At 39.1% G+C, this 23,753-nt stretch overlaps 1 protein-coding gene across 3 annotated transcripts in view; it reads right to left on the reverse strand.

The window, feature by feature from the left end:
- Positions 1-23,753, reverse strand: part of MID1 (midline 1) — a 260,084-nt gene that overhangs the window by 81,050 nt on the left and 155,281 nt on the right. For all 3 annotated transcript variants that reach the window (XM_032986940.2, XM_032986938.2, XM_032986939.2), the window contains exon 2: positions 19,288-20,003. In XM_032986940.2, the coding sequence (XP_032842831.1) occupies positions 19,288-19,947 (660 nt within the window). In that variant the 5' untranslated portion in view covers positions 19,948-20,003. The remainder of the gene's footprint in view (positions 1-19,287; positions 20,004-23,753) is intronic.

The following is a 23,753-nucleotide window of genomic DNA, read 5'->3' on the forward strand; positions in this document are numbered from 1 at the left end:
AGGACAAAACGGGCCACAGAAGCCATGTGCTTCAGTAAAGAAAACCACCCTGACATGAATGAATGAAACATTGCTGAGCTGGTGGTGGGGTACAAAAAAGAACAGTGTAAAATTTCTCCTTCTTTCTCCTCCAGTTATTATTCATGTAACGCAAAAGCATACCATTCAGTAATCAGAATGATAACTCATGCAAACACCTCAAACGCTGATAGCACACCACAAATTTTTTTCCTTTGAACTCCCAAGGAAGCTTCTCAATCTGGGATTTAACCTTGGGATTTGCAAAACTATAGAAACTTGATTGAAATATCCCTGTTCAGAGACCTTGGCCCACTCGTGTTGTCACTAAATTACAGCTAGTCAGTTGATTAAAGATGAAGGTATCCAGAAATGACTGGATTTAAGGACCACAAAAATCCAGCCACAATAGCTGGGCCAGAATAGCCCAAACTTTGATCACTCCTCTTTAGTAATAAGTGTGTTGGTTAATGATCTCTGAATGTAAACAGCTGGCATCAGATCTATCAAAGGCAAAGGCAAGCTATGGATATAAGGAAGCAAAGATGGGATGTTGCAAAGATACTACAGTGATCAAAACTAGACTGACCACATATCCCAGATCAGACTGTAAGAACAAAAGGGCATTTTAACGGGTGGAAATTATTTGTAATATATTATTCTCCTCACATAATAAAGAGGAAGTCTCTTTTTTTCCTTTTGCTGTTCTCTTACATATTGGATTGAAACACTTCCTTCTGGTCCTCTCTGCCAAGTCTCAGTATCAGAGGAAATATCAGCTCACTATTGTTAGTATATAAATTAGCTGAACTTCATCTAAGGCCAGTCTGTAGAACTATTGTGCCAAAAAAAAAAAAAAAAAAAAAAAAAAAAGGCAGTATTCTTTTAATGTACTGCATCTCTATTTTAAATAAATCTGCACAAAAACCAGGATTCCTCTGGAGAATGTAAAGGAGTATAAAGCAGTAAATGGTAAATAAGGCAGCACATGGAAAGCAGCCTCCACAGGTGTCTTAGCTCCACACAGGCCAGACATAACCACTGTCATACTGAATACTGCCTCATTCTGCACTATGTAGTGCTGTGAGTGTAATTGATTTCCTGGGTCAGCAGCAAAACCAAAATACTGGAAGCAAAGAAGCGGCTGTGTCTCTTTGGTCCTGTCCCCACCCAGAGACTGGGAAAAAAACAAACTTGACTTGGGGTTCCCACTTTTTTAAAGAGAGACCGGACCTCCGTGCTGTAGGAGAACCAAGCAAGAAGGCAAACATGGCCAACGACATCTCTGCTGTAAAGCTGTCTCAGCAGCGGTGCGAGTGTCGAGGCCGTGCACTGCAGGGGACCTCATGCGCCAAAGCATCCCGGAGAGCAGGCTGTGAACCCCGGGGACGGCCGAGCCCAGCACCTGTGGCTGGCTGGGCACAAGGGACACCCTGCACGGCACCAGGGGCAAACGATGCTGCTGAGGTTTACTGAGGAAAGGGTCCGAGGAAGAACTGCTTTCTACCCTCACAAGTGAAAGACACAAAATACAGTGAAGAGAGAAAAAGAAGAGTCCACTCCAAATTCCCTCTAATTTTCTCCTTGGAGACACTGTCCTTTTGCAGAGGGAGGCGTGGTTTCCAAGTCTCTCATGCTGAGATAAAAATCAAATTCCATAGTCCCCAAATTAGTGGATAAAAGAGGGGCGACATGACTAGAATTTATCCCCAGGCTATTTTTTTCCTCACCTCAAACCAATTCTGCAGTTCTACTCAAAAGTGGAAACAGCTTTAGGATCAAAATCCCATTTGTGATGAATTTGTGGTCACTAAAAAAGTTACCCAACTCTATTGATCAAATTGCAGGATAAGGCCAGTCTGATCCTTCCAATAAACTCAAGATTATGCCATCATTTGCTCAGTGACTTTGTAGAACTTTACAGCAGCCAATTAACATGATCAGACAGGCGAAAACCAAAGTCACCATTCAGTAATGCTAGAAAAATCACAGTGGAGCTGTTGAGCAACTGCTACAACATTTTTTTGGGTATGACATGAGATAGAGGCACCCAGTTGCCTTCAGCAATGCTAAAGGCATTACGTATGAAGTCCAGGATAACTGTAAAGCTTCTTGTGAGCTGAAACAACATGGCAACAAATGATTTCAGCCTCTCACCAAGATTTCCAGCACTCTCTCATTCGGAAAACCTCTGACAAGACACGAATATTTGTTTTTCTAAATCTCAGACAGCTTTGGGTTTGCAAAGCTATATAAACAAAAGAGTTACATGAAATCTGTGACTGACTTACAAATCCCACCCTGCCTATTTCTCTTTTTACTTCCTCTTCTGGAAGTTCAGATTCAGGAGACATCAGTCTGTTGCTAGAGTAGATTTATGTTGCTGGAACATTTACCTGAAGCCAAATGTTAGCTCTAATAACTATTCTTTATTCCCATCCAAAAGAATGTTTACTGGGCAATGCTGAGCAACAGAAAGATACAGCAGGCTCATACTGTCTTCTTGTTCTAAACCTTAGGGTAGAAAGAATACCAAACCTCAAAATAGTTTTTCTCTAAGTATATAGATATAGGGATTCTCACCTACCTCTGAACTCTTTGCTCTTAGTATTTTCTAATGTTCTGTCCACATCAAAGTTGTTGTCAACTTTGCCGTTGAACATGTTATTCTCTAATCTCAACATTTGTTCTCTACACTTTCCTTTCTTTAGTAAATGAATTTTTGTTTTTCATCAAAAGCCTGAAAATTTCCTGTCGTCCCTCCTGCCCCTTTTTAAATTCCTTCTGCCAGCACTGCTGTCAGCTGCTGCTTCTGCAACTTTGCCAGTAACTGCTATGCACTAAGGAATTAAAAAAAAATATATAAAATCTAAAATAATGTGAAGGACTTTGTTTGAAGATAATGTGAAGGACTTTGTTGGCTTCATCTGATGAGCTGTTCCTGAGCTGAAGTGCTAAGTAACTCCTTTGGGAACATGTCATGTTAAATATTCGTGGATATCCAATTCTGAAGCCATAATATTGAATATTCATATTGGAAACACAATCCCAGGAGCTTTGCTTAGCATATAAAGGAACAGAAACATAGCTGTTAAACTAAAGTATGCTCTAAGCTGCAATATTTCATATATGCTTAATTAGAACGGACATATTAAGGATTATGAATCATAAACATTTAGCGGCTCAGATTTGGCTGCAATGCAAATTCCTCTTTCCTGAAATTAGAATTTGATTTGGGGTCACTTTTAACACAAATTAAAAATAAAACCTGCTTTCTGATGAGACAGGATGACCATGGTTTTAGTTTTACAGTTCTGTAACCAAGGAAATAATTGTAGTAGTCACTTCATCATAACTCTTGACACTTTAATGACAGCTTGCTTGATCTTGAACAGCGCAAGCAAAGACAGTGGTGCTGTGTTCAGCACACATTCATCACACATGTTTTTACAGATGTTTTAGTTGCATGTTGTAACTCCATGTGCCAGCCTGGGTCCTGGCAGCTCTGGGGAATTCATCACGCAAGAGGCCAAGCTACCCAACATCACTGCTCTTCCCTCGATGGAGGTTGTTTAAGTTACAATCAAGCATCCACACACTTGCTGACAGCATGGGGTGCAGAATGTTTTTGTAGGGCAGACAGGGAGGACAAGTCAGCTCGGAGCATGATGCCCCAGAGCTACCCCTGCCTGAATAGGTGTTGTGACTCTTCTGACCCTGATGGTGGCAAAGCTGTGGCTCCTGCAGCTCCCTTTGGTGGACCCTTTCTCCTTATTGACCTTATCACCGCAGAGCATGGTGGAGAATTTTTCTAATGTAACCCATCCAAGGTTTCTCCTCCTGTCCTCCCCTTGCCTTCCCAATAGACTTTCCAACATGGCTTGGATTAGCCTTAAATTCTTGCGGTTTCTTGTTTCAGATTTTGGTCTGGTCATTTGTCATCCTGGTTCTGTTTCTCCTCTCTCTATTCTTAGAGTGACAGAACACAGGATCACCTCTCTGGATAAGATTATAAATGCTTCGCTGTCAAATTGCCAGTAACAAGGCTCTGCCAAATTTATATTCTAAAATTCCCCAAGCAGCAATTTAATTACATTATTTTGGATACAGCACCATAGCAGCTGCATTCATTTGATGAGGATTCATTATGGTTTATGGTGAAAACAATGGCAAATTAGCTCTGATGTGTTTTGGAATTTGCTCTTTATTTTGTTTAGAATAGCCCTGTTCTAGCGAGCATGATTCCCAAGCCCATTTGATCCTGCAGTCTGTGAGAAAGTGGGAAGGCTCTGACAGGAGTTCTTAAAAATCAGATATAACTACACCTGTTGCAGCTCAGCTATTGAAGTCCTGCTGGTTTGTGGTTAAAAGGGAATTACCAGACAGATCCATTCCACTATATTTCAAGCAATATTCCAGGACTAGTTAAAAAGTCATGTGTATAAATCAGAATAAATACATAAATAAGAAATCCTCAGTTTTGTCCATATTTTTCATGGATGAACTTTTCCCAAAGTGGAAAAGATTATATCTCTACTAGAAATCTAGTAAGGTTTCTCAAGGAAATCTAAAATAAATTATTTCTGTAACTGCTTCCAAGCTCAAACTTTAAGCCAGATCTATGAAATATTTGTTCAACTGTCTGGAGGACTTACAGTAAGTTCTAAGTACATGCTAGTGGGTTACATAAAGCCTAATCATAGGGAAAAATTCACAGCAGGGGTGTAAAAACCACCAAAGAGCAAATTTCTTCTCCTACCACTATTTCCAACAAAAGCCACAGCTTCACATTAGAAGCTACATTAGAAGCTTTTGCCAGAGTGCTAACATCACATGAAGGATGTAACTTCTGCAGGGAATTTTTGTACTGAAAAAAGTTTTCAATAGGCATAGTTATAGCACCCCTTTTGTACCTCTTTATTTTTCTTTGTTTATCAATACAGTTGTTTTTATTGTCAAAAATACTTTTTGGCCACTTAATGACACAGGGAAAAAGAAAGCTTTCCTTTTTTCAGCTTTCCTCAAATTCTGAAAGGTTGATGCAATGTCAAGAGTCAAATCTGTACATCTTAACAGCAGTTTGTGGTGATACAGAGAACAATCCTTAACAGAGCTGGATATAGAGAAGTTGCTATATTCCATTTTTATACACTGTTAAGGGCTATAGGCGGAATTGCTCCTACTTGCTTAGGATAATATTTAAAGTCCATTCAATCACCTTCCTCCCTGTCCTACTCTGTAAGATCCTCATCTTTACTTCGTGTCAAAAACAGAGTAAGTCTGACCCTTCACTGAGTCATTTCAACTTGCTAGACATCCAGAAAATTATTCACTTACTATGCAGAGATGTTTTTTTACTAGCATTGATAGCTGGCATATCTCAGGGTGTGATCCAACAGGCAGGGCACAGGTACTGAGGAAGAGGTAAGGATGCACTGATATGGGCAAGAGAAAATGGTGGACACACAGAAACCAGCCATTAAATTGATTTGGCTGCTGGGAAATTCTATTTTAGGCACCTGACTTGTGCATCTACTATCAGGATCTAGCGCAGCAGTCTTCCCAGAGTACGCCTGTGTGGTCAGTGAGGATGGCTGGGTGTCTAAAGAGGGAGAAAAGGGAGTAGGCTCCCACCTCAGGCATGCCTGCAGCACTTGGATTGCTGGGGCTGCTCATTGCCAGCAGAAAATACACGGAATCAGTTCACCAAAGGGTTGCACAAGTGCCAGTGCAGCTTCAGCGGGATGACAGTAGCAAGCAGAAAAGACAAGGAGAACCATGTAACAGGATGAACCATTTTTTGGCAGCAGTGGGCTTGTTAAATCAGTTCAGTGATCCCATAATGTACTCTCAGTGGTAACTATAAATAAGAAAAAACCCAAATAGACACTAATAAGTACCTAATAAATAAATAGTAAGTATGAACAATCAAAAAATCCAATCATATTTGCCAAAGCAATGTGCAATTCTGCTGGTGTGCCTGAGGCCAGAATTTGGTATATACTGTAAACATAATATAAAGCAAAAGTAGCAATAGGGCCAAATTTTTAAGACTGGACAGGTGGCCTTTTACTCACACTACCAAGCTGTTACTTCTTCATGGAACTAGAAACCAATTATATGAACTCTGACTCTTAAAAAAGAATACTGGAATTATGTATGTACTATATAAGAGAACAAACCACCAAAGCTTCAGAATACTTCTCTTCTACCCGGCGTGCCCAGTTTAAAATGTTTTCCCATTACTGAAGTGCTTAGCTACACTCCAGCGTCTCTGACAGACTTTCCCTATTAATTTTTCTGTAGAAATAATGACTCAGAGAGAGCAGCCTTGAGACAGGCAGCTTCCAAGATCGGATATTTGCCTGACCTTGCGGACCTCCTCAGGAAGGAAATGAGTTCCTCCAAGGAAAACACGTGACACAGATCAAAGCCCGTCCTGCAAGCAGGAGTCATTCAAGGAGGCACTCCGGTCTTGAACTTCAGGGTGAACTGGGGTTCCTACCATACTTAGAATATGTCAGGAAAAAAAAAAGCACAACGTAAAAACCAAGCATCTTCCCCTTTACTTTTCTGTTGTTTTCTTCCTTGGAGTGACAGTTTCATTGCTAACTCTAAGCAGAGTTATTACAAAATAAGATCTCCTACATCTGAATGTGTAACTTGTGACAATCATTTACCTGTAACCCAACAATTTACTTGTACCCCTATATTGCAACCACTCAACTGCACACAGTAGAGACAACAATTAGACTAAAATAGCTTCCTAATTTATTCAAATTGTTTTGATATTGTACACATTAAAATCTAAAGCCTTCACTGACTTTAACAGTGCTAAAATTAAGCATTACAAGATTTAAGAGCAGAACTCCAAATCTTTTTTATTTGTTTGTTTGATTTTTTCTAAAGACTAGTAATGATCTATTTGACAGAAAAATTACATTGCTTTCAAGTGAGAACATGAAAACTGATTTAGGCAGAGCAAGAACTCATTTAAAACTGCTCAAAATTCAGACTTCATTTAAATGTTTTTCAGGTGTTCAGAAAAATGTTTTATTAGCTTATCACTCTCTTTACTCAGCCTCTTTTAACAAAAGACATTACAAGAAGATTATTAATCTAAAGAGATGGTATTAGAGTAATTCACTATATGTTCAGACAAAGGTTTTTAATTTGTATAAATATGGACAAAGCTGAAAGTAATCAAGTACATTAAAGCTGTAAAAAAAAGGCTCCTCTGATAATATTCCTACCCAAAAAGAACTACAGTAATTCACAGCATCCTGCCTGCATAAGAATTTTAGTGCATCGGAATTTCAGAAGAGCTGGGACACGTGCCTACCAAGTCTGAAAAGAAAGCTAATTCAGCAGAGGGAAAGACAACGTAAAAAACACAAAAAAAGTTTAATGGTTGCTGCTCTAATTGGTGGATCTGAATGGAAAGGTCACTTTTTCCTCAAGAGTGATCATAAGAAATGCTCAAAAGAGGGTGAAACATTATTGTTTGTCTAATATAATGCCCCTTCCTCCCCAAGCTGCAATGTATTTTTTAAGTTGAAGGTTGTAATCAAATGTAGGGGAGACAACAACATCTGCCCATACTTAAGGAACATGAAAGAAAAGACTGCATCATCAAATAAATTCACCCAAAGTTTGCGTAACCTCACCAGGCATCTCGAGAGGGTAAGTGGGCACCTATCACCCCTCGGGATGAAAAGGGGCCTCAGTGCAGGAGCTCCCTCACATGGCAGAGTTTTCCACGTACAGATGAATTTTAAACCTCAGTGCTAGCCTTCCAACAGCAAGCACTTAATCACAGAAAAGCAAATGCGGCTCGCTCTCACCGAGCTGAAGACCACTCTGTGTCATGGGAGAGCCCCAGCACTGGCAGAGCCACCCTGGAATGACCCACCGCCCCAGCAGCCCCCTACGTGGGGGAAGCAAGAACCATAGGAAGGACCATATAGCAACCAGGATGTCCATGACTGCTGGAAAAAACATGGGGTTTCTCCCCCAGGCATTCACCTTTACTAATCTCTTGCATATCTGCACATCTATTTTTCTCCTTTTATAGTTTACAGAATAGAGTCAGGTTTGGTATATTGGGAAAGGCATTGAAAACATCTATTTTTTGGATTGACAAATTTCCATTTTTTAAGACTGATTATGTCAGTCAAATATTATTTGTAATATTTAACAGACCCTTCAGTTATTCCTCTGAAGGGATTTGTTGCATCTATGTGTTTAGAGTCTTGGGGCCACAAATAAAACATTTTAAATACCTACTCAAATGAACTGTCATCCATACACTGATTGCTGTGTTTTCTTCTCTTTAGTAACTTATTATTAAGATAGATATGGCTCAAATTCAGTTTGAATGAGTTATATTCTCCACCTGCTGCTGTCTTAATCTGGAAAAATAGTTTGCACACACTGTCATTAGCTGTAGCCTAACGAGTCTGCTTATTGCTTCTACCATGAGACACATATGTTGTGAACAGCTGCCTGTCTTTAATCTCTTTTAAAGTTTCACTGTATCATAGCAAATAACAAAACTTGTGCCGATAGCCTCACATTTCAAAATAGCCAGTACCTCTCCAGAAGCGCAGAGATGAGTTCCAGCGGGGAGGCTACCATCACGCGGGAACTCACAGCAACTGCCAGCTGGTCTTAGAGTAAAGCACTGGGTTCTTACCATGAGAACATTAATCTGCATAACCAATACAGCAGCATAGGTTCTTCTCTTTCATTTTGCCACTGGATGTTTCCATTTCTCTAGTAGTTGATGAAAGATGATGCCTTTTCTTTTTTACCTTTAACTAATTTTACTTATCAGCTAAACTTAGATATGAAAAATTCCTTTGACATTCAAATGCATTACAAACTTGAATTGACATTGTTATTCACAGCTAGCATGGAATCTCAATATAAGCTGCATGGAGTAAACAGGAGAGTTTGACAAGACAAGTTTTGTTTGCATATATGTAGATACTTTTAGAGAAAATAGAAAAACTTGATTATTTTGATTAGGGGAGCACTTTTTTTCTTCATCAGCTTCAAATTAGCCAATGCTTCCTTCAGCTCTGATACCCTGCTAAGAAATCTTCCAGTACTATCTGCCATCAGTAATGTTCCAGCTTATTTGTGGCTGAACAGGTCAGTGTTATCTTTGGAGGCAAAAATGTAAGTTTTATACCTTTAAAGTATGTATTTTGAAATGTGTGTGAATTGCAGATGGAATTACAGGAAACAATACAGAAAAAATGCTGGGATGGCTTATGATTTTAGGCATACCCCCGAACAAGAGGTATATTAACAGTCTCATCCTGGTATTAGTCCTGGGACCCAAGAGCTCTGTCCCCCTCTTGCTCCCATCTCTTCACTCAGCCTCACAGCAGATTGCTGCTCCCATCTTCATCTGTTTTGGTATTAACAATGATTTATCACCCACAACTGGCAAGCCTACAGTAAGTAATGGTGTAAAAAATGATTCATGCAGTATGGCTGGCACTAGGAAGTAATGGCATCGAAAACGCCCCTTTGTACTTTTTAGCTTTTTAGCTTTTTAAGAAAAGACTATACATCTTATTACTATTTATTCTAATTTATATCAGCAGTTGCATATATTACATGAAAGATCTCTTCTCATTGTACCAAGTTTTTATTTTCATTTTATTTAGAATATCCTTCAGAAAAAGAATGTGATATCAAAACCATAATTTCACTAAGAAGTAAAAGCTCAGACACTTACGAGGTAGAAGAGACTCTGCCTCATAAAATATGAGAGAGAGATTCTCTCATATTTTGGAATCTCTCATATTTAAGTTCTTTTTTTCAAATTTAGGGAGTGTAAATTCTCTGTCAGTAGAGAGTACTGTTATAACAATGCACTAACATCAGTTTGGACATCAGAATTAATTTTTTATTAGACTGACACATAAAACAGAACATACAGAGCCAGGAGTTGCACTGGGGCCTCTTCTAGATGAAGGGCACAAGAATCCGAGCCTTTCAGTGTAGTACAAGGGGGAGTGAGGCTATTGTATTTCAAACCAGAGTAATTGTAAGAAATCAAATAGAACTGCCTCTGCTGACTAGTGGAACTAGACAATATTAATGACCATATAAAATTTCTAGGTACCTGTCATGCTTGCTTTCCTATTTTGTTCTAAGCATAGCTGAATGAATATTCCTTGAAGCTGGGATTACATCTCATGTACTTGTACAACACTTCATATTACAGGACTTGTTTTGAATTGAGCCTTTGGAAATTATAATAGTAAAATTAAGTAAAATAATTTCTATACTTTACAGGTATAGTTGGCAGAGATGATAGTATAGTGGAATACTATCTATTCAAAGTCACAAATGCCCACACAGATTTCTTTTTTTGTTGTTTTTTTCTTAAAACCCCCTCAATTTCCATATAGATAAGAAGTTGTATACTGTATATTACTCCACCAAAATATCCTTACCTTTTCAAATTTTCACCATTTAGTTTCAGCAGCCAATGTTCTGTGGGCCTCTAAAGGGCTATAGATGAGGGGTCTGTCATAGTTTAGATCATAATTCTCAATATCACAACTAATTGAACAGATAAATCACAAAGGAAAAAGCTAGCCATAGGCACTCCAGTTACATTTCTTATCTGTCCTGAATTCGATCCCTCTCACACTGTAAAAATATAATTATAGGATCATACTGCTCCTTTATGAGCATACTCTAAGGAAGCTAAAATTGCAAAGTTTCAAAAGAGAAGACTGAGATTACAGTATGGCAGGAAGTTTTCATTTCTCCAAAAAAATCAAATGGATGCAACTTTGAGCATGTATTCAATACAAACATGTAAATAGCCCAGAAAATCTGGAAGTGCAATAGTGTCGTAATTGAGATGGATGGGGAAATATTTCTACAGAACCATATTCCTGACTATGGACTCATTGCTTGTCCCTTTTTCTTCCCTTTCCAGTTGTCAGCACTCAGAATCTCACGCAGCTCTTTCAGAGGAGACAAGGTGTATGTGCAAACACACAGGTGCTAGCAGGTGGCACAGAAATCTCTAAATTTCACAGTGCAACTCTAGCTGTGATGAAGTCTCACATCATGGAGCTGGGAGATGACTGAAAGTGCACTGGTAAGCTCTATCAGAGGGGACCTGTAAGGTTCAGAGCCTGCCCAGAGCTCCAGTCCCTCAAGTGCTATTGTCCGAGGCATTAAAACAAACTTGTGTGTGCTCCCTTTCCACAGTCATAAACTGGGGTATCACACAGAACCAACACCCCGCACAAACCAGAAATTCACTAAACAAGTGATACTTCTGCTCCAGCCTGCAGAAATTAAAAAAGGAAAAGGCTATTGTAAAAAGCAATCCTGCTGGTACTATCAAGACACATTATCAAGAAAGTCAGTGACATGTTGCTTATCTGTTAGCTACTCAACATGTTCTAAGCATTTTACTGATGAAGACAATGAGCTTTCAATTAAGCATTTATACTGTAAAAGGGTAAGAATTGCTTAAGTAAGCCTTTATAGAAGGTCTAGGAATAACTCAGTATAGTCACACTATGATAATATAAACTAATTTTCCATTTTCTTTGCTCCTTCATTTTTCACTGATTTTAGATAACTGGAAAACAGGGCAGGCTCTGTCTGAATTGCAAGAACATGTTGTAAATGAGATGTGAAAGCTGTGAACGTCAGGAATCCCTTGCCCCACGTCCTCAGTGAAGGTACTTGCTTTTGAGGGCAACAGTGTCCTTCCCATCAAAAGAAAAGGCTTTCTGCGTGGAGGGACAAGGGATGCCAAGGGAGATTGGGGGCTGGATGGCTCATTTTGGTGAGAGGGAAATACAGGTGGGAGAAAGAGGGGACATACAGTCTTATCACCCATATCAAGCTTTGAGTCCAAAGCGTGGTTTAGCACCCCACATGGCTTTCCAGTCAGTGACTTTCTGGAGGAGATTCCCTCTCCATGGACTAGTCAGGCTTTCCAAATTAGTCACCATTTCTTACTGGTACGAATCCCTATGTATAAGTTCACAGTGCTGAGGATACATACAAGCATTATCATTTTCCTAGGAAGTGTACATTTTGCTGAAAAAAGAGGGCCAAAGAAAATAATAATAATTGTACACTTGTAAAGCCTGAAATTGAAAGTAGTGTACTGGGATCACCACTGGATTTGTGTTTTAAGATCAGATAATATGAAAAAAAATATAATATTTCGTGAAAATTGATCAACATAAGATGAAGAACTAAAATGCTGTAATCACGCTTCTATAATTGTGTGTCATTACAGAGCAGAGTTAAAGTAATTTGGATTTCTCTTCATAGAGAAATTTAACATATTAAATTAAAGCTTGAAAGAAATCTGAATATTGAGTGTTCTGCAGTGCTTATTTGGGAGATATTTACATACAGGTTTTCAGGTGGGTTTCTTCCTATTTAAAGCATGCTGTTAACCACCTTTGTCTGAAAATGTATTTGCTGTCACGTTATTTTTGTAAATATTTGCATTAAAATAAGGTTATACCTTAAAATAAGTTCAGAATATACATACTTAATATAGAGACATACATATTCGTGCCCTTTCACACACCTATCAATGCCACGGAAGCGTGTGAGTTTTAGCCTTCTGTCTGTGGTGTTTTTAGCCATAGTCCCCAAAATAGCTTTAGCATTCCCTAATAAAGCACTAAAAGAATTAGTTTACTCATTCTATTTATCAGTTATAAGAAAAAGTACTGTCATGCTAAAACCTGTAAATGTTCTGCCTTTGAAGGTCTCGTCTGTAACTTTTCCTGTTACCAACCCTATCTCTGTCACTCTGTTAGGCAAACACTACATTTCCTAAACAAAGGGTCAACCTGTGCCCAATGTTCTAAAACAGTTATTTGCCCTCAACCTCATCTATTTGCTTCATTTACATTTTTATTGCTTTATTATCTATTGTTTAAACACAGATTCTCATACTGAGGAAGTATCTGTCATGCATTATATTCCACCATCAACTGTCAAGCATCATATTCCCTAAAAATGTATAAGCAATGAAAGGTCAGTCAGGAGGTCATTACAATAAGCAAATTCAGAGCTAGAAAGTCCGTTATGTGAACAGTTTGGACCAGATCCATGGAAAAGCATGAAAACACATTTTACTTAATGCCTAATCTGTCTTCCCTGGAAACTGGAATCAGGAGAACAAAGATAAAATGCCATGCTATTTAAAATTTCATGTAATTCTCTTGTTCTTCCTGAATAGATTATGCCTTCAACACCTTCATTTCCACTAAAAATTGAAGGAAATAAGCAGTATGTGAACATTTTTGAAAGGCTTGCCAACTGTTAAATTTGTGAAAGTAGGTTTTTAAAAACTATGCCTTATATTATTTAAAGGATCTTAGGTAGATAAAAGTAATATCATAGTATTTCTAACTATTATAAAGTCATAGTTCATTATCCACAGTCGTAAACACAAGGAACTTCAAACTACACTAAATCAGTTTAAAATTTACAAAATACCCCAAACAAACAACACCCTCCCAAAAGGACTAATGTTATTACTGTATTGGCATTTTCTGTTATGCTTCTAAACTCCACCAAAGAAATACCAGATGGAGGAAGCACAGTCACTTGAGATAACACTAGACTAAAGAGAAAATGTTCTAAAGCATGCCTTAGTATTTATATATTAATGTAATAAAGTGTGAATGGAAAACCTTTGTAATAAAATAGTTCATTCCCACATCAATCCACTTCCATGAAACAACTTAATATTTTTGAATCTTTGCAAATACTGAAGCATAGGCAGTTTGTTATATTTTTTCATCTATTTCTGTGTTAAGTAATATCAGACAATATTCCATACTAATAGATGTGACCATTCATCATTTTAATTTTATAAAAAATAATACACTGAAATATCTGTCAAGCAATATCTAGTCTAATAACAACCTAATAATAATAATAATATCATGATGCATCTAATCTAAGAATGAAAGTCCACGAGTTCCACATTTTGTCGGGTTGGATACAGTGTTTTAACTATACGTTGAACCTTTATAACTGGCACTACAGCAAGTAACTTTCTACTCTGAATCTATTGAGTACAATGTAAAGGAAAGTGCCCCTTATCTAAATGTTTAATAACACATATAACACTGACATACTGTGTCTTTACATATCAGCTGGATTTTTTTTTAGTTAAATAGCTTCCATTAAATAAGAAGTTAGTAAAGTTAAGGGTATACAGGGAAACCACAAATTTAGATGTGAAAACATTCAGCTACTAAAAAAAGACATATGCATGGAATATTAAAAATGAATACCAAATAAAACAATTAATGTGTTGTTTATATATATATGTGACCAAATATATTCTTACTGACCTACACATATATGAATCTGTATATACTTACTTAAAATGTAGGGATGTGTGTATGTATTCAAATTCAAGATTCTAGGTATTAACTAAGACATTACTAGAAATTACAATGCATTTATACACTAGACAAACAAGTCTACATACACATACATAAAAATATATGTAGTATTGCTTTTATATACTTACACAAGCACTATAAATATATGCACAAAATGTATAAAATTTATATAGACACATATTTACATGTGTGTGCATAGTATATCTATATGTAAGTCCAGAAGCCAGTGTTCCTGGATTGTCAACCCCACTGTTTGTATGAATATAGATTTGTAAGTGCTGGGTTCTTATGGTATCACGGTACACCAATTAATGATCAAGCTGCAACTACAAAATAATGCCAAATAAAAATATTTGGAAAGCTTCAACACATATTTTTGTCAGCATCCCTTCAAAGATATTTAAATATGAAAAGTTTTAAAATTCATACTATGCATATCAGGGAAGCAGACATATTTTTGCACTCTATTTTTAGACGCTGTGGACTTGACAGAGTCTCCTACCTTTACACAGTCAAAGTAGGCTTAGAAGAGTTGAATGCAATTCTCCTTATGTGGAAACAGTTTATACCTGCCTCCCATCAAAAAAAATATTTTTGAGTAATTGAATTGACACACCACAAAAAATCGAATCTTTGCATCCTGAATCAACAGTGTAGGAAAGATAGATGTGTATGCATTCTGCCACTAAAACTAGGTGAAAACCACACAAACAAGAAGCTCCCTTTTGTTCCTGGAATTGCTGAGTGCCATTCAGAGGACTGCCCAGCCTTTGTAAACATGCCCAGTACACGTCAGAACTAATAAGTTTCAAACAAAAACATGGAGAACCACAGCTAACGTACAGCAGTTTGATTCAACAAAAGATCTTTCTTGACTAAGCACTACAAAAATTGTGCTAAAATTATGTTCTGGCAAGAATATATGCGTCAGTGGCCAGATTTTCAGTAAATATTAAGGTGAGTAAAATCCTTGGTTTCAATGGAGTTATGCTGGCTTTACACCATTTAAAAATATGGTTTACCATCTAGCTTCCTCTTTTGTTATACCTCTTCATGTCTCTGCTAATATTAAATAAGTGATATTTTTCCATCCACACCTTGTAACTTCTCCCCCAAATATTCTCTCTTGTTCAAAATAAATCTTATATTTTAATTTTTCTTATCACGTTCTTGACTATAAACACATCTATAGAACAACTGTAATTTTATGATTTTTCTCTGAAAAAATGAATGTAGTTTTCAATTGGCTTTTCCTTTCCATTGCCACAAGGCAAAAAGCAAAGAATCAGTATCAAAAGTAATTAGCCATAAATATTTTCTTTAAGGTAATATGGTGGGCTAAGCATAAGCATTTGAACCTTCTATTTTTAAAGGTCTCATTGTTTATGTAGCTAAAAATGATTTCTAATTTCTACCACGATTTTGAGCATGACTTTGTAAATTCAGCATATCAGCAGGATAAGTCCCCTTCTCTGTTTTGGTCACGGTTTATAATTTTTCGATCTGTAATATGCATCTGTCTATGATCTACTTAAAAACCCCCCAACACCACATCTATAAACACTAAAACAACTATAAGCATGATGGTATATCATGTGATCACGTAACTAAGCAAGAAAGGACTGGTCCTGGAAGAACACAAGTGCCCTCCACCCCCTCCACCCCAGTACAAGTTGAGAAAGAAAAGCACCTCTCAGGGTTGGAGCTGTAGTTGCCAAAGGAAAACACTTTCTCATTTTCAGATGTCCACAATTGCTTTTACATTGACTGCTAAACATGCTTCAGCATAGACGCCTCTGTTGCACAAGTGTACAGAACTCCTAATTAAGGGGTTTAGTTTTTGCCACAAAAGGAGCTAGATTGTAATGGCATCTTTTGTCCTATGCTTAATGAAGGGTGAGATATTGTTTAAATAATTAGTAACACTGCTGGAAGAGAATGCAAGTGATTAGCATAGCTTGACACCCAGAACAACACCAGTTGCTGTTGTTAGCATCAACAATGTGTCGATGTAAAAAGAAAACCACAAGAAAGAAAGTGTCAGTTGAAGTGGGTTTTCTTTTCTTTTTTAAAGATACAATTAATCACTCATTTTTGAATGAATGCACTATACTATTGGACACTGCATGCTCATTCTTTCAGTATGTTTTTTTAAGATTTGCATAGCCTATCTATCAAACCCCATGTATTTTAAAAACCCACAGCAGCAATATAGCAAGCAACAACCCATTTTTTCAGGTGGGGATTTTCTGATCCACTTGAATGTTGAATTTGATAATGGCACATGCACATTATCTGTAAGTTAACAAAGACCATCTGCAAGATCATACCTAGGATTTAAGTTAGCACGACCAGTGACTCAAGAGACTGAATCATCACTTATGAAGGGGGAGACCTGAAGGTGAAAATGGACCTGAAATCATGGGCCTCTCGGTGACAATACGCTGGTTTGAACAGGTATCATTCCTTTAGTCCTGAGAGATAAGTGCCAATCTACAAAACTGCAAATCTCATTCTGAGTTTAATATATAAGACAACACAAATTTCTGAGCTAGAAGAGGCAATGAGGAAAGGAAAGACACCGTTTTCAAGGTTACTTTCTCACGAACAGAGAATGGATACTGGATCTGAATGGAAACCACCTAGCCTACTGTTCCTGGGTTCAGAGCGTAAATGTCTCATAACCACTGTCATAACTGGCATTAACAAAGTGAAATAGGCTACCTCATGACAAAGGGGATAGGAACTGGATTTCCTTCAGGTTAATAATTATCTGTGCAAACTACTTTTAGATAGTTTGGGTACAAAGAAAGTCCACATCTCAAAAAAGAAGTGTATAGATATTATAAGCAATGATAGGAGTTGTCATTGTAAGAAAAGATTTATTGGACCCAGGCCAATGCTAATCATTAAATTAGTACTTTAATTACTCTTCAAGATGGCTGGCGTAAAGTACTTTATTAGGCTTCTGCCAAGTTAACATCTAACATCAATGTTTCTTGCCTGTCAGATAGCCATTCAGAATTTGCTTATGCATCTTGGCACAGAAAAGCCACAGATCATGCAAAAAAAATCCTACATTTTTTTCCCTATCTACAATACCAAGTCCAAGATCTCAGGAGAAGATACATGTCTTTTAAAGTCTTTTTTTCAAGACTTGCCATATCTAAGTACACCAACACAAAGTAATGTTTAATGTTTATTTACATCCTCAAAAATATACTTATCCAGTATTTAATTCTGAGGGTATTTCATGTTAAGTAGTGCATTCCTACTCATCTAAAGTTGATAAACAATACAATTGTTCAGTCACTGTTAGCTTACTAAATAGTAGCACCTGTTAAGGATATAAACACATGGGATTATTGAAAAGTACTGTCAGTCCAGGCACCTTCTATTCGCCTTTATAGTCCATGTCCCATTTTATCAATGGCTAGACTCTCGCCTGTTAAAATAACAAATAAGTTTAGGAAAAAAAAAAAAAAAGATAGCAAAAATAACAACTCCTCCTTAGTAAATAAAAAAGGTTTAAAGAGATAAAAGGAATAAAAGGAAAGGAAGCTATGAGGTCTGGGTAAAGAAGTGTCTTTCATTATGTTAATCATAGAATCTGATCTGCATGTTTGCACATGCATAGAGGCACAGAACCCACACTGCATGTGTATGCAGGTTTCACCTGCACTCACATGAAGTTATCACAGACATGCGTGCAGCCACATATTTTCGTCTGTAGGTATGTAAGAGAACCCTTCTAGTTAGTTAAACCTATTAATTCAGTTTCTTTTTCCACCTCTGAAATTCCGAGTGAGAAGGCTGACAGATAAGCTTTGCCCTCTGCACTTATGGTTTCTCAACTGCAGTCCATCTTTAAAAAAAATTCCGCCCCCCCCCCAGCCATGCCCAGGCACACGCAGAGCGCCCAGAGGGAGTGGATGGAGGAAAGTGTGGGGCGCCTAATTCCTGTCTTCGCTCTGCAGCAGCACCTAAATTGGCACGAGAGGAACGGACACGCGGGTGGGTGGGAGGCCACTCGCCGTGGCCTCGCTGTTCGGCGGGCGCCGTGCCTCCGCCAGCAGCCTGGGGAGCTGCCACAGCACCCTGCGACCCGGCCACCCGCTGCCACCCCACCCAGGGCACCCACTGCGGGGCCAGGGGCTGCCAGAGCCGCCCGGCTACCGCCACCTGGCAGCAGAGGTGCCGCGGGCTCACCGAACTGTGGCAATGCCACAAGAAGCTCGGAAACAATTGTGGGTTTGTTTCCAGGACTGCGCTTGCCCGTGAGCCCGGGTGAGAGGCAGCGCGGGAAGAGCGGAGATGGCATTTGGTTTCCTTGGCTGGACGGACAGCTGGCATCCCTGAAATCAGCACGGATAAATGCATTGCCTGTCAGCGATGATGCAAAGGACTTTTCACAATGAAAGCAACCAAATGAAAAATCATCAACAGCAGAGAGTAAGCAAAGAATGCCTGACTTTTCAATCAGTGTCTGTGTCTGTTCAGTCAGTACTAAACCTTCCCAGCTGCTATGAATAAAGCTGTAGGTAGATATGAAAATTCACCTAAACAGTAGTACATGCTGCATATACCTTGTGACAGCTATAGAGAAAACAAAGCACAACTGAGGTATCTTTCCTTAAACAAAATCCAACACCTTTTAAATGGTGATGAGCAAATGCACATACAGATGTTTGTGTGCATCTCATCCGATTACTGACCACGCACCTACCTTTCCCAACCCCTGCCCGAATGAGGAATTTAGCATGCAACCGAAGGGCACTTTCCTTCCCAACCACGTGCTGCTCGGCTAGAAAGGCCGATAGGTAGCACTAACCTTTAGCTTGTCGTAGCGCTCACTTAAAGCTGCCACCTGATGGTCACGGTGTCGCCCAACCAGTTTACACAAGGCACAGATTAACTGGTCGTCGGTCACACAGTACATGTTAACTTTCTCGTCCTCGTGCTCCAAGCACATTAATCCCCTGATGTGGGAGTCCGGGATGGGCTCAATGAGACGGTGGCCAGTGAACGGCTTCTTGTTGGGGTGAGTGGCTTTCAGGCACTCCTCGCAGTAGGACACCTCGCAGGTAACGCAGGTTTTCACCGCCTCCTGGGCAGGGTCCTGGTCGCAGAACTGGCAGAGGACCTTCTCGCAGGACGACATGCTGTTGCTATCGAACGCCCGCTCCCGGCGGGTCTCGCTGGGGGAATTGGGCCCGCTGACCGAGGCTTTCTGAAACCTGTCGATGATGTTCTGCAGAGTGACGTTGCGCTTGAGCCCGTCTAGACCGCGCTGGCTGAGGGTGATGACATAGCGGCAGGTCGGGCACTGGAAGGCGGTGATAGACTCCACCGGCTCGTTGGTGGCGCAGTGGGAGACCAGGATGCGGTGCGCGCAGTTGAAGCAGAGGCTGTGAGCGCAAGGCAGCAGCAGCGGGTCTTCAAACAGCTCCAGACAGATAGGGCAGGTCAGTTCCGACTCCAGTGTTTCCATCTTCAGGCAAAGCTTTCCTGTGGCGTCAGCGAAATCCAGGGAAGCTGATCAGCTATCTGGAAACACACGTAAAATTCGATTAGGCGAGAGGGAACGAGGGGTCAGCCGTGGGGGGTTGTCAACTTTCGCCACGGCTCCCGGGGCTATCAACCCACCGCACTGGCTGGGAGAGCAATCTAAAGTTTTGAACCTGCACATGCACGCATCAAGGTATTTAAAACTGGACTTTTTTATTTATTTTCCCCTCTCTCTGTCCACTGAAGAATGGAAAATAAAAGCTTCTTCTTCATTTCTTACTCTTTCCCTTTCTCTCTCATGCGATCGAGGAAAACAGCAGATGTTTCTGTGCATTATTAAAACCCAAAATGATGACCGTCAAACAGCCTATTACAGCAAAATTAGATTTCTTCTGCAGATGCCGCTTTTGGCTTCACTCATCTATTACTAAAACTTTTTTAAAAACTTCACCTTTGTATAGCATTGCACAAGGATTAGTCCAGAGTATTATAACTGATAACCTTACAATTGTTATTACAATTAACAGCATTATTTTATCAGATTTAATTTTTCATTCACTCTTATAACAATAGCACAGCATTTAGTGCATGTCTGTGTTTACTTGCGTAAATATATATATGAACATATACAGGGAAAAATGTTTCTAGGAAAGCATGTCACATTTTACATATAATATATATGTATAATATATATGTATCATATGCTAATATATTCCGCCAATGTATTTCAGGAACATATGCAACTGCATTTAGAGGTAGCTGTACTTTTGTGCATATGTACCTGTACATGTAAGCCCAAAAATATTTCACATACAAGTTTGTAGTAAGATAAATATAGCTAAAGGATCTCCACTGAAATGCCTAATGGAAGGTGGATGAAGTAAGTCATAAATAGCACTTTATCCCAATTTTCTGATGATCCTAACCTCTGGTACAAGAAGAGCCTCTACAGAGTAAGACAGTAAAATGTAGTGAGATAGTGAAAGGTGTGATTTGCCTGGGAGGAGTTTGTGTGTGTGTGTGTGTGTGTGCATCCACTTTTGTGTGAGTACTCTCTGTTGCTAAAACTTATGAACTACCACTTGCTTTAGAGGCCTTACTAATCACCTGAAGTGGATTAGGAATCAATGACTTTTAAAGGGAGGGCACGGGATTTTCTGGAGAACACAACAGTACACCCCCATCAGAGATCAACTGAAACTTCATTTTGCTTCCTTCCCTGCGTTCAGCGTTACAGAGAGTGGTTTTGAAAGAGTCGCCCTACGCAGCTCTCCCTGCCTGAGCTCCCGTCAGGGGCCCGTCACTGCCGCGAGCAGACAGGTCAGTGGAGCAGAAGCAAAAGCTATGCTTCACACTCACAGAGCTGTACCTCTCCACAGTACAATCTATTTAAGCTTTGTTGCTCATAACTGAGAACAGCTTCAGATGGCACAGCTGCATCATCTTTACACTGTAAAGTCATTGTTTGGCTGTGTGAACTCTTGCCTCCTCCCCTGACCAGGGAAAAGGAGGGACAGACAAGAATCCCCCACAAACAAGCCTTGGTTCATTAAGGGTGAGGAGAGCTCAGGACTCATTAGCAGCCTTGGGAACCAAGCGTGCTTGAACCTTCTGTACTTCACGACAATTAGTGAGAGGAGCGCGGTGGCAGTGACAGGAATGCTACCTATAACCCCAATATGAACCACAGCAAAAAGGAAAGTTCAGCAAAGAGAGGCAAGGTTCAGACTGCCCATTGGTATTCAGCCCTCCTTGCTCTGTGGGAAGAGCAGCAAGGCATCTGTTCCAGAGGTATGCTTAGAAATCAGGATACTTTGCCTCTTTGCACTAATGCGCCCTTTTTTTCTGCCAAGAAATCTGAGCATTCAAAAATTGCACTGATCCCATCACAAAATTTGCTTTCCTGTATCTTCTGTAATGCTGATCTTACTTGAAATAAAGTTCAGTTTGCCAAAGACTAATTCATTTGTAACTATCCATCAGCTGCCATAATTGCATAGTGCATCTGGTCAGAATTAAAGACCTGGCAATTTGATATAAGCAGGAAGACAACTCCCCTCCTCTCTCCTCAGCCATAGCCACACAGCACAGAAGAGAAGAAAGCCTTTTCTTCAAATGAAGACCAGTTTGTCTTCACTCTCTGTATCACAGAAGTCCCATAAGATCAAAATCTTATTCACATTGTTTGAATCCCTTCCACACCACAACTGTGTACCTCATCATCCACTTATCCTGCAGGCTGAATACTGCACTGGAAATGGGAGAAGGGGATTTGGGGTTGGCAGGAGACAACATTTTAAAAAGGCAAACTAATCATTGCTCATCTATTGGCAGTCCACTGAAAACCTGCCAACCTTTCAGGTTTCTTTCTTAGGACAGTTTTTGGAATACAGGGCTTTCTTCCATGCTATCCTTTCTGCACAAAATCCCTCCTGCCCCTTCATGTGCCAGACAGATTCATTCATTCAATTTCCTTCTTAAAGCACTTTTTTTTTTTTTTAACCAAAGGCTTTTTTTTTTGGTACTCATAAAAGAGAGGTACAGATAAACAGATAAAAGCAGCAGAAAAACACGTGCATCATGACCTCATGGAAAGATGTTTGAAGTGCCGTCATTGCTCTACATAAATACCACCATCTCAATTGATGACTAATTCTGATCTATCTGACCTGAATGAGCAGCAGTTCAGCCCTGACTAATGCTATTCAGTATGAGCAAAGGTGCCAAAATCTGATCTTAAACTGTAAACATCTTAGACTAAGAGCCTATCTTCCAAGGTAATCAAAGCTGAGCACACTGATAGAAACCAAAATATGGTATTTCCCTATTTTATTTTGCTGCCGCCAATAAGTCAAAACACACTGCATCTGAGACTGAATAATGAATCCTTTAAGAGGCACTGAAGAGGGGCTGCATTTTCTGGGCAATCCACTGATTACTCTTTAATCAACTGCAATTCTGCTTTCACTTTTAGGTTGTTGCCTGAAGTACAGTGTATGCTGCTGATCCAGATGCAAAATCTTTCAAATCCATTGGCCCCTGCCTTATGGTTTCATACTCGTAATTTTTTTTTCCTTGAGAGTGGTAGAGAAGCCATAGCTACAGTAAACTGGAATATTAGGCAGAAACTCAATACACATGTTTTATATATGCACAAGGTTGTATCCCATATTCAATATGGCCCAATTGGAAGCCACATAGACAGCCTCCAGACACAGAAAGGAAAGAAGGAATGTTGAGTACATAATTTCATATTTGCAAAAATACGGAATTACTGGCAGAAAATTATACTATTATCAAAATGTCATTGAAATGAGAAGTATTACTTTTCTACCCACAAGAGGTAGTTTTAAGAACAGATATCAAAGTAAAAGTGATTGCCAAAAAACAAGTGTTATTTAAAAATCAAAAATATACTTAAGTAACTTTGGATTTGTGACATCTCCCCAGCACATAATGATTAGTTATGCATTATGTGGTAAGCAATGCAGTAAATGAAATCCCAATCTCAATGTAGTTCATGGCAAGACTTCTACTAACCCCAGTGGAATTAGCATCTTTGTAGCTCTTGTTTTAAGTACAACATATTTTGCAGGTGACATTAATGCCTTCAGTTGCACAGAAGCGCACCCAAAATTTTCAGAAGTAAAAAGGCATGGGAGAAGATAAAACTAAAGCTGAACTAGATAGATTTTGGTACGTTAAATACCAGTAAATCTGAACAGATAAAAAAAAAATCTCAAGCCATTTCATAATCAGATACAATACCATGTTGCAAAAATGCTGTAT

Source organism: Tyto alba, unplaced genomic scaffold (genome assembly GCF_018691265.1).
Source record: "Tyto alba isolate M040663 unplaced genomic scaffold, T.alba_DEE_v4.0 Super-Scaffold_14, whole genome shotgun sequence".
In the NCBI taxonomy this organism is placed as follows: domain Eukaryota; kingdom Metazoa; phylum Chordata; class Aves; order Strigiformes; family Tytonidae; genus Tyto; species Tyto alba.